Source organism: Dendrobates tinctorius, unplaced genomic scaffold (assembly GCF_039654945.1).
Source record: "Dendrobates tinctorius isolate UK_male_01 unplaced genomic scaffold, ASM3965494v1 ptg000070l, whole genome shotgun sequence".
NCBI lineage: Eukaryota > Metazoa > Chordata > Amphibia > Anura > Dendrobatidae > Dendrobates > Dendrobates tinctorius.
Genome location: NW_027361738.1, coordinates 82,781,749 through 82,799,207, shown reverse-complemented (window position 1 = coordinate 82,799,207; position 17,459 = coordinate 82,781,749). Strand labels below are relative to the sequence as shown.

General features: G+C 46.7%; 1 protein-coding gene across 3 annotated transcripts in view; it reads right to left on the bottom strand.

The window, feature by feature from the left end:
• Positions 1–17,459, bottom strand: part of VPS50 (VPS50 subunit of EARP/GARPII complex) — a 202,727-nt gene that overhangs the window by 20,215 nt on the left and 165,053 nt on the right. For 2 of the 3 annotated variants that reach the window (XM_073582038.1, XM_073582037.1), the window contains exons 19-23: positions 16,251–16,369; positions 15,058–15,164; positions 11,296–11,417; positions 10,762–10,842; positions 8,770–8,918 (exon numbers count right to left, since the gene is read on the bottom strand). In XM_073582038.1, coding sequence (XP_073438139.1) covers positions 8,770–8,918; positions 10,762–10,842; positions 11,296–11,417; positions 15,058–15,164; positions 16,251–16,369 — 578 coding nt within the window. The remainder of the gene's footprint in view (positions 1–8,769; positions 8,919–10,761; positions 10,843–11,295; positions 11,418–15,057; positions 15,165–16,250; positions 16,370–17,459) is intronic. The other variant, XM_073582040.1, reaches the window with a different exon arrangement.

Below are 17,459 nucleotides of genomic sequence, written 5' to 3'. Positions count from 1 at the left end.
CCATTTGGAAAAATAATTTTTAGCCGCAATTTCATGGTTTTAAATTAAACAAAATACAATTAAAAAAAAAATATATGATGATAGGAATCACTGTGTGCCTGGTTCCAGCACACACACACGGATTAGCTCTGCCTTTGAAAAGAGTCACCATAGGGGACCATTTTCTTAGTAACTTGGGCTCCTAAAGATGCTCAAGTCAAATAAAAGGGCAAAATTAAAAAGAAATTTTATTATATATATATATATACAGTGCCTACAAGTAGTATTCAGCCCCCTGCAGATTTAGCAGGTTTACACATTCGGAATTAACTTGGCATTGTGACATTTGGACTGTAGATCAGCCTGGAAGTGTGAAATGCACTGCAGCAAAAAAGAATGTTATTTCTTTGTTTAATTTTTTTTTAAATTGTGAAAAGTTTATTCAGAGGGTCATTTATTATTCAACCCCTCAAACCACCAGAATTCTGTTTGGTTCCCCTAAAGTATTAAGAAGTATTTCAGGCACAAAGAACAATGAGCTTCACATGTTTGGATTAATTATCTCTTTTTCCAGCCTTTTCTGACTATTTAAGACCCTCCCCAAACTTGTGAACAGCACTCATACATGGTCAACATGGGAAAGACAAAGGAGCATTCCAAGGCCATCAGAGACAAGATCGTGGAGGGTCAAAAGGCTGGCAAGGGGTACAAAACCCTTTCCAAGGAGTTGGGCCTACCTGTCTCCACTGTTGGGAGCATCATCCGGAAGTGGAAGGCTTATGGAACTGCTGTTAGCCTTCCACGGCCTGGACAGCCTTTGAAAGTTTCCTTCCGTGCCAAGGCCAGGCTTGTCCGAAGAGTCAAGGCTAACCCAAGGACAACAAGGAAGGAGCTCCGGGAAGATCTCATGGCAGTGGGGACATTGGTTTCAGTCAATACCATAAGTAACGTACTCCACCGCAATGGTCTCCGTTCCAGACGAGCCCGTAAAGTACCTTTACTTTCAAAGCGTCATGTCAAGGCTCGTCTACAGTTTGCTCATGATCACTTGGAGGACTCTGAGACAGACTGGTTCAAGGTTCTCTGGTCTGATGAGACCAAGATCGAGATCTTTGATGCCAACCACACACGTGACGTTTGGAGACTGGAAGGCACTGCATACGACCCCAAGAATACCATCCCTACAGTCAAGCATGGTGGTGGCAGCATCATGCTGTGGGGCTGTTTCTCAGCCAAGGGGCCTGGCCATCTGGTCCGCATCCATGGGAAGATGGATAGCACGGCCTACCTGGACATTTTGGCCAAGAACCTCCGCTCCTCCATCAAGGATCTTAAGATGGGTCGTCATTTCATCTTCCAACAAGACAACGACCCAAAGCACACAGCCAAGAAAACCAAGGCCTAGTTCAAGAGGGAAAATATCAAGGTGTTGGAGTGGCCTAGTCAGTCTCCTGACCTTAACCCAATTGAAAACTTGTGGAAGGAGCTCAAGATTAAAGTCCACATGAGACACCCAAAGAACCTAGATAACTTGGAGAAGATCTGCATGGAGGAGTGGGCCAAGATAACTCCAGAGACCTGTGGCGGCCTGATAAGGTCTTATAAAAGACGATTATTAGCTGTAATTGCAAACAAGGGTTATTCCACAAAATATTAAACCTAGGGGTTGAATAATAATTGACCCACACTTTTATGTTTAAAATTTATTAAAATTTAACTGAGCAACATAACTTTTTTGTTTGCAAGATTTATGCATCTGTTAATAAATCCTGCTCTTGTGTGAAGTTTGAAGGCTCTAACCTATTTGCATCTTATCAAACCTGCTAAATCTGCAGGGGGTTGAATACTACTTGTAGGCACTGTATATATATATATATATACACACATACATATATACACACACACACACACAATACATTTTATTTAACATTAATTAAATTTAAGACCCAAAAACAGGACTAATACACAGTAAAATTAGTTCAGAATACTTGCAAAACATAGTACAAAATCTGTAATATTTATATAACATTATCAAAATTGTACAGTAATTTATATGCTGCCTCTAATACTGCCAAAAAATCCCCAATTTTTCCCAGCACAGAATAAGGTCCCATACGGCTACATGCAAAAAATTGCTGAAATGCTCAAATGCTGAGAAAAAAAAGACAAAAAAAAAATAGGAAATGGCCTAGTCATTAAAGTGATTGTCTAGGAAACAGTGCCACCCTTGACCAAAGGTTGAGTCTGGTATTGCAATTTAGTCCAAGTAAAGTGAATGGAACTGATGTGCCATACCACAGACCACTCAGTCAGGGGTGGCGCTGTTTATGAAAGAAAGTAGTCGTGTGTTTCTGTTCCTGGACAAGCTGATCTTTAAAGGCAAATGTCAGAATAGCTGTATAATACGGATACTAAAATAAGAATGATGATTAAGTATGAGTGATCATGAGACCAAGTGTATTCAATCCCCATTCATTCAACCCAAATGACAGCTACAGCTTGTACTGAGCAGTGCGAGATTTCAGCAGTAGCAAGGAAGAAGGACACTGAGGACCTGATAATCAAACTTGATGAATAGAGTCTCACTAGCAGAAAGATAGATGGGCACTGAGGAGCTATCAGGCAAGGTGGACATAGATTCAGCAGCAGGGAGGAGGGACACTGGGGAGAGGATAATCAGGCTTGGTTGGTAGACATTAAGCAGCAGGGAGAAGGGACACTAGGAAGATGATATTCAGGCTAGGCTGGCAGACATTCAGCAGTAGGGAGGAGGGACACTGAGGAGATGATATTCAGGCTAGGTTGGCAGACATTCAACAGCAGGGAGGAGGGACACTGAGGAGATGATAATCAGGCTAGGTTGGCAGACATTCAAGCAGCAGGGACACTAGGGAGATGATATTCAGGCTAGGTTGGCAGACATTCAGCAGCAGGGAGGAGGAAAACGGAGATGATAATCAGGCTAGGTTGGCAGACATTCAAGCACCAGGGAGGAGGGACACTAGGGAGATGATATTCAGGCTAGGATGGCAGACATTCAGCAGCAGGGAGGAAAGACACTGGGTAAATGATAATCAGGCTAGGTTAGCAGACATTAAGCAGCAGGGAGGAGGGACACTGAAAAGATGACAATCAGACTATGTGGGTAGAGACTTAGCAGCAGCAGGGCAGACAGGCACTGAGGAGATGCGAGGCTAGGTGGGCAGAGATTAAACAGCAGCAGAGAGAAAGCGGATGGCACTAAGGAAATGTCAATTAGGTAAGGTGAATGTAGATTCAGAATCGGGGGCTATCGATTATGCTAGGTGGGCAAAGATTTAGCAGTAGCAGATAGAAGGTACACAAATGAGCTGTCAATCAAACTAGTTCAGCAGAGATTGAACATATACTTTCATAAAGGATTTGTGATAAAACACTCCGGGATCGCCTTTGCTGGGGTCAAAGGTCACGTGCGTTCAGCATAAAACTCAGGCGCAGAGCGGGGATTCGTGTATAACTGACCCTGGGTCAGGTTTATTAATGGTGAAAGCAATGCAAAAGGAAATAAAACATAAAACAAATCCTGGCCTGTCCGGCACTAACTAAACAATGGACAACCTAACTACCAACTGGCGGGCTTCTCCCGTCCAGCCAAACCACAGTTGTAGTGGGCACTGCTTCCACTCACGTGTGTCTCTCACACAGACAGGCTCTCTGTGTTCCCAGGCTGAGACACTCACACAACCACCTTGCATCCTTATATATCCACCTCCCATTATCCATTAGTAAGCAGGTGCGATACTGACCAGACTAGGCCACATAGGAAAGGAATCTGGGCGAGATATACCTGCCCTCATCCACTATTCCCACATGATTCTCACATATCCCCCCCCTTCTGCTCAGACCACTCCGGTCGAGCAATGACACCCGCCAAACAGTGCACTCGGGACAGGGCATCTGCATTTCCCATCTGTACCCTTGGGCGGTGCTCCACCGTAAAAGTGTAGGCCTGCAGGGCAAGGAACCAACGGGTCACCCGGCAATTCCATTCCTTGTTCAAGTGCATCCACTTGAGAGGGGCATGGTCAGTGATCAGCCTGAACTTTCGGCCCACCAGGTAATATTTGAGGGCCTCTAGAGCCCACTTAATGGCGAGGCACTCTTTTTCTACGACTGCATACCTTTGCTCGTGTTTATTGAGCTTCCTGCTGAGATAGAGGACTGGGTGTTCCACTCCGTCCCTCACTTGTGAGAGTACGGCCCCGATACCGGTATCAGAGGCATCCGTTTGTACCACAAACTCGCTGCGGAAGTCCGGAGTCACCAGTACGGGCTGAGAGCAAAGTGCCCGTTTTAGGCTATGGAAGGCTTCTTCAGCCGCTAAACTCCATTTAATCATGACGGAGTCTTTCCCTTTTCTAAGATCCGTCAGGGGGGTAGCGATGGCTGCAAAATTGGGTATGAACCGGCGATAATAGCCGGCGATCCCCAGGAAGGCTTGCACCTGCTTCTTGTTGACAGGTTGTGGCCAGTCCTGAACCGCCTGAATCTTATCAACCTGGGGTTTAACAACACCCCTCCCAATTACATACCCCAAATACCGGGCTTCTTCTAGCCCGATGTGACATTTCTTGGGGTTCGCGGTTAGATCTGCCTCCCACAGGTTGTCAATCACAGCTTGTACTTTCTGGAGATGAGTCTCCCAGTCCAAGCTGTAAATGACAATGTCGTCCAAATAGGCCGAAGCGTACCGCCTATGTGGCCTCAGGACTCGATCCATCAGTCTCTGGAAGGTCGCCGGTGCTCCGTGCAGTCCAAACGGCATATACACATACTGAAATAAACCTTCCGGCGTAGCAAATGCCGTCTTTTCTCTGGCAGCCTCCGCCAGAGGGATCTGCCAGTACCCCTTTGTTAGGTCTAGGGTCGTAATATACCGGGCTTTTCCTAACCGATCTATCAACTCATCGACCCGGGGCATAGGATAGGCATCAAATTTTGAGACCGCATTCAGTTTCCTGAAGTCATTGCAGAACCGGATGGTGCCGTCCGGTTTAGGAATTAGCACAATCGGGCTGGACCAAGCACTGGGCGATTCCTCAATGACACCTAACTCTAACATTGCCTTCACTTCTCGGGAAACGGCTTTACGGCGCGCTTCTGGGATTCGGTAGGGCTTTACGTGAACTGTGACACCAGGTTCCGTTACGATGTCATGTTTCATTAGCATAGTCTGCCCGGGTTTTTCTGAGAAAGACTTTTGGTTGTGAAGTAGAAACTGCCTGACCTCAGTCTTTTGCCGCTCCGAGAGAGTCTCTGCAACCCGTACCTCCGGTACGGTATGCGAGCAGACGGGACGGGCCAGCTCCGCTGACAAGGCAGACCGATCCTTCCAGGGTTTTATCAGATTTACATGATAAATCTGTTCAGGTTTCCGTTTACCTGCCTGGTATGCTTTGTAGTTTACTTCACCAACTCTTTCCTTGATCTCAAAGGGGCCCTGCCACTTTGCCAGGAACTTACTGTCCACCGTGGGGACCAGGATCAACACCCTATCTCCGGGTGCAAACGTACGGATCTTGGCGCCCCATCAGATTCTTTTTTGGGCTCCTTGAGCCTGTATCATGTGTTCTTTGATGATAGGCATAACAGCCGCAATACGGTCCTGCATTTGTGTGAGGTGATCTATCACTGTTTTAAACGGAGTGACCTGACCCTCCCAGGTTTCTTTTGCAACGTCTAACAGTCCGCGAGGACGTCGGGCGTACAATAACTCGAAAGGCGAGAATCCCGTGGAAGACTGGGGTACTTCCCTGATGGCAAAAAGCAAATACGGAAGTAAATAGTCCCAGTTCTTCCCATCCTTGTCTATCGCCTTTCTCAGCATCTGCTTCAGAGTTTTATTGAACCGTTCGACCAACCCGTCTGTTTGAGGGTGATACACGGATGTGCGTAACGGTTCGATTTGTAACAATCGGCAGAGCTCCTTCATTACCCTGGACATAAAGGGGGTCCCCTGGTCGGTGAGTATCTGTTTTGGTATACCGACCCGACTAAACACATGCACCAGTTCCTTGGCAATCGTCTTGGTGGCCGTGTTACGCAAAGGGATGGCCTCCGGGTAACGAGTGGCATAATCCAAGATGACCAGGATATGTTGGTGTCCACGTGCAGACCGTGGAAGGGGCCCAACTAAATCCATCCCAATCCTCTCAAACGGGACTTCAATAATAGGTAGGGGTACCAAAGGGCTACAGAACCGGGGCTTAGGTGCAGAGGCTTGGCAGTCAGGACAAGACTCACAATATACTCGAATATCGTGATGCATGCCTGGCCAAACAAAACAGTGTAATATTCTTTCGGTGGTTTTCTGGACTCCCAGGTGACCTCCCATCACATGTCCGTGGGCCAGGTCCAGCACCTGCCGCCGGTAGGGTTTTGGCACGACTAATAGTTGCACCATATCTTCCCCCTTTTTCTCTATCTGATAGAGTAAATCATTCTCCAGAACCATGTAAGGATATGCCAGCCTAGAGCCAGGTTCAACAGGTACCCCATTTATCACTTTTACATTTGTCCTAGCCTGAGAAAGGGTAGGATCCTTTATTTGCTCACTTTGGAAGTCATCTTTCTGAACTTCCAAATCCGGCAAACGGGGAGGTGGACGGCTGTCGGCCTCCTCCTCTTCCCCGGTCTGCTCCGTATCACCCGCCATGACTGAAAACGGGAACTGTAGGTCATTTCCAGCAGACTCTTCCCCCGAGTCTTCCTGGGAGACCTCTTCCAGGGGTTCGGGACCCACACGTGCCCTGGGAGAAGAATCATGTACACTATTACCCGAGGGCATCAACTGATTCTCCCACAATTGCCAGAAGTGGGGAAAATCCCGGCCCAGGATAACATCATGCAATAACGCCGGGACGAGTCCCACTTTATGTTGCACAGACCCATAGGAAGTAGTAATGCATATGACCGCGGTGAGGTACGAACAGGTGTCTCCATGCACACACGTTACAGAAAATTTGTCTGATGGTCCAGTGGGGGCTGACACCAGACTGGCCTTCACCAGAGTCACCACACTTCCCGAGTCTAACAATGCCACCACATTTTTGCCATCAACAGTTAAATCACACAAGTGTTTTTCCACATCCTTTTGACCGGCATTCACACTCACTACCCGTGCAACCATAGACATGCGGTTTTTAGAGTCTGTGACGTCGCACTGCATGGGTTCAGTAGTGACCAGACAGTTCGCAGCAATATGTCCCATCTCTTGGCAGCGGAAACACCTAACGGGCCCCTTGCTTAGACCATAGTTCGTTACTCTCGGCCTCGCAGTGCGGGCAGTCCCGTTTTCCTCCCCCACTGTCTTAGGGATTTTTCCATCTCCCCTACTCCCTGGAACAGTCTTACCGGTTCCACGTGGAGATGATGAAGAACGAGGTGGGGTAGCGTCGTCTCGGAGTCCTTCCGCCACGGAGTAACGTTCAACCAGATCCACCAGTTGATCTGCCGTCGTAGGATTTCCATGGTTTACCCACTTCCTCAGGGCTGGCGGTAGAGCTCTCAGGTACTTGTCCATGACGACTCTCTGGATTATCTCTGGCGCTGTCAGCACCTCGGGTTGTAGCCACTTCTTCGTCACGTGGATCAGGTCGAACATCTGTGACCGCGGTGGTTTATCCGGCTGATAAGTCCATTGATGCACTCTCTGTGCACGGACAGCGGTCGTCACTCCCAGCCGGGCCAAGATCTCGGCTTTCAATTTGTCAAAGTCCTGCGCGGCTTCAGGCTCTAAGTCATAATAAGCCTTTTGGGCCTCACCGGAAAGAAACGGGGCAATCAGGCTGGCCCATCGTGCCTTCGGCCATTTTTCTCGCACCGCCGTCCGTTCAAACGTGGTCAGGTATGCCTCGACGTCATCTTCGGTCGTCATTTTCTGCCAATACCGACTCACGTGAATCACTCTCGACTCGGCTTCCAGGTTAACCTCCTGTAGGCTTGCCAAGCGCTGCGCCACCTGCTGGAGAAGCGAACGATCGGTAACTGTCATGTCCACCAACTCCTTCAGCTGGGCCATCATCACCCGATTAGCTTCTTGCTGGACGGCGGTGGACTGTACCAGCGCTTTCACCACGTCCTCCATGCTCATGCTTGCAACGTGATGCCTGCGTTCTCCACCACAATGTGATAAAACACTCCGGGATCGCCTTTGCTGGGGTCAAAGGTCACGTGCGTTCAGCATAAAACTCAGGCGCAGAGCTGGGATTCGGGTATAACTGACTCTGGGTCAGGTTTATTAAAGGTGAAAGCAATGCATAAAGAAATAAAACATAAAACAAATCCTGGCCTGTCCGGCACTAACTAAACAAAGTACAACCTAACTACCAACTGGCGGGCTTCTCCCGTCCAGCCAAACCACAGTTGCCGTGGGCACTGCTTCCACTCACGTGTGTCTCTCACACAGACAGGCTCTCTGTGTTCCCAGGCTGAGACACTCACACAACCACCTTGCATCCTTTTATATCCACCTCCCATTATCCATTAGTAAGCAGGTGCGATACTGACCAGACTAGGCCACATAGGAAAGGAATCTGGGCGAGATATACCTGCCCTCATCCACTATTCCCACATGATTCTCACAGATTGTAAAGCCATTCTGATATGGATTTCCATAGTAAGTACACTGGCCTCATCAGGTATGAAGGTGCCAATTAAAAACCGTATTCGGCTTAGAGTGTGAAATCTGGACAGATCTGCTTTAATGTATAGAGACAGAATAAAAAACACATAACTACAGTATATACTTACAGGGACTCTGTAGCGACCACTCTCTGGGCGAGTCCATACAGGGTGTTGCTCTCCGTCAGAACCACCATGTGGCTCAGGTGTGGACTTGGGACCTTCTCCTTTCTTTCTTCTCCTGGTGCTAGAGATCCCACATTTTCACTGGCCACTTCCTACAATCAAACATTACGACGTGTGTTAGAAGCATCTTCCTAGACGGCATTCTGGTTCAGGTTCTGGTTCTATCGAGTAGCATTATATTTCATTAGGGAAATCAAGGTTCTTCTTCAGGTTCCAGCAATGTGCCGTCTGCCATTTCTTGCATACCCCCTAAATAGTTTAGAAACCTACAATGCATAGTAAATAGTGACATGGTAAATAGCAGATGGGGAGGAGGGAGATGAAGCTGCAGCTCTTCTCAGCATCTTTCTGTGAAGCAGCCTGTTGTGAGGGGGATGGGGAGCTGAAGTCTCTTTTTTTTTTCTCATGGCCCTAAGAATTTTCCTCCGGGAGCAATTGACCCGGTGCCTCTTCAGATCACCCACACTACGCCACTATCTGTGCAATGTCTGAACAGCGAAAAAGGATGATCATGGCACCAAGAGGAGACCTCCATGCAGAGAACAGGGATTGTTGGGATTTGTGGCTGCTGCTGTTAGCAGTGGGTGTTGGCTGTATAATACAGCCAGCACCTATGCAATGGGTTCAGCCCATGAGCAGACGCCATACACCGGCACATCACAAGTGGAGAGTGGGGTACAGAGGACTCGTCCACTCTCTTTATACCCTATTTAATAAATATGTGAATGCCCCTAAAAGTTACACATTTATAACACCTTTTCCTAGATTTCTCTATTATGTGGTTTCTCTGTTATTCCTCTTGGAAGCTGATGATTAAATTGACAATTCATTATTATTTGTCTTCTTAAAAATAAAAATCGCTGTCAGTTTTTTTCATCTAGTTTCAGGAGGTGTAACAGGGGAACTGCACAATGCAAAGATAAGATGCTCCGACGCTATTATTTTGTGGGGAATGCAGGAGGCGTCCGCTCGCGGAGTGCCGTTCAGGAGGGGTCCGCTGGCGGCGCACCCTGCAGGAGGCATCTGCTGGTGGCGCGACGTGCATGAGGGGTCCGCTGGCGGCGCACCCTGCAGGAGGCATCTGCTGGTGGTGCGAAGTGCAGGAGGGGTCCGCTGGCGGAGTGCCGTGCAGGAGGGGTCTGCTGGCGGCGCACCCTGCAGGAGGCATCTGCTGGTGGCGTGACGTGCAGGAGGGGTCCGCTGGCGGAGCTCCGTGCAGGAGGGGTCTGCTGGCGGCGCACCCTGCAGGAGGCATCTGCTGGTGGCGCAACGTGCAGGAGGGGTCCGCTGGCAGAGTGCCGTGCAAGAGGGGTCCGCTGGCGGCACACCCTGCAGGAGGCATCTGCTGGTGGCGCGACGTGCAGGAGGGGTCCGCTGGCGGAGCTCCGTGCAGGAGGGGTCTGCTGGCGGCGCACCCTGCAGGAGGCATCTGCTGGTGGCGCGACGTGCAGGAGGGGGTCCGCTGGCGGAGTGCCGTGCAAGAGGGGTCCGCTGGCGGCGCACCCTGCAGGAGGCATCTGCTGGTGGCACGACGTGCAGGAGGTGTCCGCTGGCAGAGTGCCGTGCAGGAGGGGTCCGCTGGCGGCGCACCCTGCAGGAGGCATCTGCTGGTGGCACGACGTGCAGGAGGTGTCCGCTGGCAGAGTGCCGTGCAGGAGGGGTCTGCTGGCGGCGCACCCTGCAGGAGGCATCTGCTGGCGGCGTGGCGCGCAGGAGGCCGTCTGCAGGCGTCGCACCGTGCTGGAGACGTCTGCAGCCGGTCATCTACGCAGCAGATCTCTGCGGCCGGCACACCGTGCAGGAGGCGTCCAATTCCCACAGCAAAGACACCAGTTGCGATCGCGTGCTGCCCCCATACTGTACCTGCCCTGTGGTGCGGCTTTTAGACACAGGACATGGATAATCCAACCGTTACAGCTTAGACACAGCTCTCACCATATCAATAAGACTTTCCTGAATCCTGTTCAGGGTGGTCCGGAGCCGGCTGCTGCTTAGACCAAGTCCAGTGGATTCGTACTGCGGAGTAAAGACAAAATATCAGTAATGTGATCGACAGAGGAGAACAGGACTTCAATACGGTATAGTAATTTGGGTGCTTTAGCTCACATGAGCTGCAAGTGCTTTCACTAGGTACCCCTAACCATGTAACCATGAGAGCCCCCACTACAACCTTAATACTACCTTGTAGGGGGGCACCGTCCTGGTAATCCAGGGCCAGTGCCCCTCTGGCTATTACTTCTCAAATAACAGGATTCTGAAGGACCCCCAGCCCGCTGAAACTCTCTTATGTGGAGATAAAGGTGGTTTTTGACACTAGCCATAGACTGGAAGGAGCGTGGGTTTGGGACCCATTCACACTGTAACAAACTACTGATATATTGTGTCTTTCCTGTTCCATGACCACCAACATTCACTGCACCTTTAGCAAGGAATAGCTGTGGCTGGGAAATCTCGAGCTCCACTACTTACTGCATCATTTCTCCCAAAAAATGTGTATACGGCGTAAAGGTAGTAATCGAAAAGCTGTGACATGCAGTGGATGACGTCAAAGGCGATGGGCTTCAGTATAGTCATCATCTGCAGGTATTTTCCTGCACAAAAAGAAGAAAACAAAATTCCTTTAAAGAAACATACAGTACAGACCAAAAGTTTGGACACACCTTCTCATTCAAAGAGTTTTCTTTATTTTCATGACTATGAAAATTGTAGATTCACTCTGAAGGCATCAAAACTATGAATTTACACATGTGGAATTATATAATTAACAAAAAAGTGTGAAACAACTGAAAATATGTCTTATATTCTAGGTTCTTCAAAGTAGCCACCTTTTGCTTTGATTACTGTTTTGCACACTCTTGGCATTCTCTTGATGAGCTTCAAGAGGTAGACACCGGAAATGGTTTTCGCAGGTGTGCCCTGTCAGGTTTAATAAGTGGGATTTCTTGCCTTATAAATGGGGTTGGGACCATCAGTTGTGTTGTGCAGAAGTCTGGTTGATACACAGCTGATCGTCCTACTGAATAGACTGTTAGAATTTGTATTATGGCAAGAAAAAAGCAGCTGAGTAAAGAAAAACGAGTGGCCATCATTACTTTAAGAAATGAAGGTCAGTCAGGCCGAAAAATTGGGAGAACTTTGAAAGTGTCCCCAAGTGCAGTGGCAAAAACCATCAAGCACTACAAAGAAACTGGCTCACATGAGGACCGCCCCAGGAAAGGAAGACCAAGAGTCACCTCTGCTGCGGAGGATAAGTTCATCCGAGTCACCAGCCTCAGAAATCGCAGGTTAACAGCAGCTCAGATTAGAGACCAGGTCAATGCCACACAGAGTTCTAGCAGCAGACACATCTCTACAACAACTGTTAAGAGGAGACTTTGTGCAGCAGGCCTTCATGGTAAAATAGCTGCTAGGAAACCACTGCTAAGGACAGGCAACAAGCAGAAGAGACTTGTTTGGGCTAAAGAACACAAGGAATGGACATTAGACCAGTAGTAATCTGTGCTTTGGTCTGATGAGTCCAAATTTGAGATCTTTGGTTCCAACCACCGTGTCTTTGTGCGACGCAGAAAAGGTGAACGGATGGACTCTACGTGCCTGGTTCCCACCGTGAAGCATGGAGGAGGAGGTGTGATGGTGTGGGGGTGCTTTGCTGGTAACACTGTTAGGGATTTATTCAAAATTGAACGCATACTGAACCACCATGGCTACCACAGCATCTTGCAGCGGCATGCTATTCCATCCAGTTTGCGTTTAGTTGGACCATCATTTATTTTTTCAATGACCCCAAACACACCTCCAGGCTGTGTAAGGGCTATTTGACCAAGAAGGAGAGTGATGTGGTGCTACGCCAGATGACCTGGCCTCCACAGTCACCAGACCTGAACCCAATCGAGATGGTTTGGGGTGAGCTGGAACGCAGAGTGAAGGCAAAAGGGCCAACAAGTGCTAAGCATCTCTGGGAACTCCTTCAAGACTGTTGGAAGACCATTTCCGGTGACTACCTCTTGAAGCCCATCAAGACAATGCCAAGAGTGTGCAAAGCAGTAATCAAAGCAAAAGGTGGCTACTTTGAAGAACCTAGAATATAAGACATATTTTCAGTTGTTTCACACTTTTTTGTTAATTATATAATTCCACATGTGTTAATTCATAGTTTTGATGCCTTTAGAGTATTCAAATTTGATAGTCATGAAAATAAAGAAAACTCTTTGAATGAGAAGGTGTGTCCAAACTTTTGGTCTGTACTGTATATCTTTTCTCCACAAACAGCGCCACCTTTGGCTACAGGTTGAATCTGGAATAGCAACTCTGCATCACTCAACAGAAAACCAGACAAGGCCAATGGAGAAGCCATTTCTAATCTTGGATGACCCCTTTAAATTCAAATTACAACATGCAACCAAAGTCTGATCTATAAGCGTCAGGACTTAGTAATTCCACTGATCCTTAGAGTGCAGAGGCGGTGACCCACGTGGAATAACGCCGCAAAAATCTTACATTATTTTTCATTTCCCCTCTAAATGCAAAATTAAGCAACTTTTTAAATAATCTTCATTAGAATTGGTCGACCACTTTGTTGCTGCAGATTGACGGTAAGGCCTCTATGTAGCTCAGCGATCTGCAAAAATTGTTACAAATCCTAGTCCTGATCTCTTCCCTCAGCCCTCCTCCCTTTTCTCAGTGTTACAAAAAGCAGTAGGGAAGGGGTTGTAAAGATTTGCAGTGTGGAAAGGGGGAAAAGCATGTACCGTCTCAGGGAGGGCAGACGTATGCTTTAGATAAAGAGGAAAGCATGTGAAGAGGAAATAAGTGCAGGATTGCAGCTGAGCTGATATGTGCAGCCTGTATTATTGGGAGAAGCACGTCCCCTCAAGAGAAAAAAATGAAACTTGGATCAGGCAACGAATTGATGGTGGGGGTTATACAGTGCAGCTGACTAGGAGACATGACAAACCTAGTCCGGTAGTGAGAATCTCCTGTTGATAAAACAATGATTGTATTGAAACAGCAACACACAGCCTAATACGTGACCCATCGCTGGCATCAGGGTCTCTGCTCCTAAATTAAGTTGCTTTCAGATTACATATCAAAAACCTTTCGAATGATTTCCTTTAAGCTTCTCCATTGGTGGTTGAAGGTATCCAGAACATTGTGTGGTATATCTATACCTATGTAGGGGGTCTGTATTAGAAAAATCAAAACTTTGGGCGCTATAAAGACATATTGAGAAATAAATCAAACAGTTACGTCCATAAAATTTTATAAAATAAAAGAAAAAGCTCATATAAAAATTCTGTCACTAGGTCAGAAGTGAACAGATTTCTATCCTATTTTATTCCTGCTGCTTCTCTGAATATTTTTTTTTTTTCTTTTAAAGCTGCCATTTGGATCCAAAGATACGGGTCTATTTAGTGCCAATTTTATGGTCTTTGCTAAAGGGGCGTGGCTCACAAGATAATTATGCTAAACATCCTAAAGACACGCCCCAGAGGATCAGGTGGGAAATAAAAAGGCCCATATTTCTGGAATCGTAAGACAGAATGTAAGAAAGAAAAAAAAAAAAAAGAATATTCAGGTGAGTAGTGGGAATTATACGTAAGAAAAAACTGACCTAGTGGCAGGTTCACTTTAAGAAATTTCTTGACAAAGTTCTACAGTTCTTATATCCTACACGGCAAGTGTCAGCTGGGTAATGTTGTGTCCCTTTTAGAGATATATTAGATTATTCCTGCCTGCGGCTCCCGTCTACATGAGTGGATGTATTTATAGATGCAGAAAACTAATCACTGATTATTGTTAATTACTATCTATATGTGACATCCTCGTAATCTGCCATCAAGATTAATTTAATCAGCCTAATAGTACTTAAAGCCCTGAAGAAAGAGAAAACAATGTTTGCAAATCTCCTGCAAAGGCTTAGTATAAGTGAACATGGCTAAAAATGTATATAAAGCGCAGAACGAGAATTAGAAATATTACTAAAAATAACTAATAGCTAAATAAATGATATAAAAAGTGGGGCGTTGACAAAAAAAAAAATATTAAAAAAAACTTGTTCCGATGCCGGAATGCATGGACTCCATCACTCGTCGTCAGTAACAACCGGAACAGGACGGAACACGAATTTTAAATTTCAATTTCAAATTCAAGGTGACATTGAGCGTCAGATAACGGACACAGGAAATCAACCAATAGGAAAGGAGAAAATCAACCCGGAGAGCCACGACTTACCCACGAGCCGTATTACGTTCAGCGTGGTGTTGGTCAGGATTGGCGCGTTCACCTTGTTCAGGCTGTAGTCCGATCTCTTCCGACTCCTCAGCGTCTCTCTAGAAACACTTCATTAAGATAAGATCACGGTTAGGAAAGCTGAAATGCCCTTATACGACATCAGGACCTGTGTAAGGCTATGTGCACACGCTGCGGATTTGGCCTCTGCGGATCCGCAGCAGTTCTGCAGACAGTGTAGAGTTCCATGTAAGTCTATGGGATATACAATCCGCTGTGCACACGCTGCGGTTTTTTCACCGCGGAAAAGCTGCGGTTTTAAATCCGCAGAAAGAATTGACATGCCAATTCTTTCTGCGGATTCCGCTGCGGTTTGACACCTATTCCATTGTCCAGGTGTCAAACCGCAGGCCAATCCGCAGGTCACTTTATCTGCGGTTTTACCTGCGGATCCGCAAGGAAAAATCCGCTGGTGAATCCGCAGTGTGTGCAGATAGCCTAAGGGTTCTCCTGGGACCGAATATCTCTGAAATTGCAGGTCAATAAAGGTAGTTACTTTTTTTTTTTTTTAAATATAGCGCCACCCCTGCTACCAGTTGAGTTTCGGTACTGCAGCTCTGCACCATTTACCTTAAGAGAGCCGAGCTGCAAAGCCACATCAACCTGGAAACAAGAGTGGTGCTATTTTTCTAAGAAGGCAGTCACGTATATACTTAAGGTAAGGCAAGTTACTCTATATCCATGGGATATGGAAAAACTTGCCGATTTCTGTTGGTCCAATTATCCTGAGATTAGGGTTCCAAAACGCTAACCCTGTGGACAGGAAAAAATATGATTTTTGTTAATAATAACCCTTTTTTCAACCCGATTTTCGAGTTTTATAAATTTATATTTTATTTAATCTTTTCCTTTTTTTTTTTTAAAGCACACAATCTAAATAAAAGGTAGAAACCTTTTTTTAGACTAATTTCCTGTCGTTTCTAGTGTTCCACAAGCTCATTAGTAGTAACGAACTGACTCTGACCTTAGTATTTGTATTGATGCATCTAATGAGAGTGTGCAAAGGTCATGATGGTAAAGAGGCTACTGAAAACTCTTCCTGAAAGGGCCAAAAGTAGAAGTCTAAAAATAATCCCCACTGGCCAGTTGGAAAATTGCCTCTTTCATCGTCGTCACACATTATGGGGTGCCGTCACCTTTTTGAAGGTACATCTCCAGTCTGCTCATCGACATAATCCCTCTTCAGTTCCTCCGGGACGTCGCTGTCGCTGTCGTACTCCTGATAAGCGCTTTTCTCCAGCTCGTCGGATTCATACTGTGAAGGAAGAAGTCGCGGTGGTTTGTAGCGCACGTCTGCGGGGCTCAATTATCCGCAGGGAAAACACAATTGTTTACAACTGCGCCTGAAAAAGACATAAGCGCCCGCGCCCCAGTCCGGACACCCGCGATTATCACTTCTGTAATGTGCCCCCCCCGTGCTGAGCTCTGCGGCAGGCGCCGAGACAAATGGATTTATACGATCCAGCAGCCAACCAGGGACGAGGAAAGGAAGGAACGAAATAAAAGGAGAAGCTCTGCCGGAGTCTCCGTACACGAGACAGGATGTATCATGTTCTCCTGAGCACACAGGGCACATCCCAAGTCATATCCATGCATTTATCTATCACTCTCATACTTTCCAATGCATGTCAATCCCACAGCTATCCATTTGTCTCTTATCCATCATCTCAAAACGACCTTAGCATCGGTCTCCTGCACATCTTTATAGTTCATACATCATTCACCCATCTCTGGATGTATCTACAGCTCTGGCAAAAATGAAGAGACCGCTGCACAATGCTCAGTTTGTCTGATTTTTCTCTTTATATTTTTGAGTAAAATGTAAATTGCTCTTTTATTCTATAAACTACTGACAACATGCCTCCGAATTTCCAAGCGCTAAAGTTTGCATTTATTTTCAGAAAATGAGAAATGGTCAAAATAACAAAAAAAAAAAACAGTGCTTACAGACCTCAAATAATGCTAAGAAAACAAGTTCTTAATCATTTAGAAACAACAATACTAATGTTTTAACTCAGGAAGAGTTCAGAAATCAATATTTTGTGGAATAACCATGATTGTTAATCCCAGCTTTCATGCGTCTTGGCTGCTTTCCACCAGTCTGTCACACTGCTTTTGGGTGACCTTATGTCACTCCTGGTACAAACATGTAAGGAGTTCTTCTTTGTTTGATGGCTTGTGACTATCCATCTTCCTCTTGATTACATTCCAGAGGTTTTCAATGGGGTTCAGGTCTGGAGATTGGGCTGGCCATGACAGGGATCTGATGTGGTGGTCCTTCATCCACACATTGATTGACCTAGCTGTGTGGCATGGCGCATTGTCCTGCTGGAAAAACCAGTCCT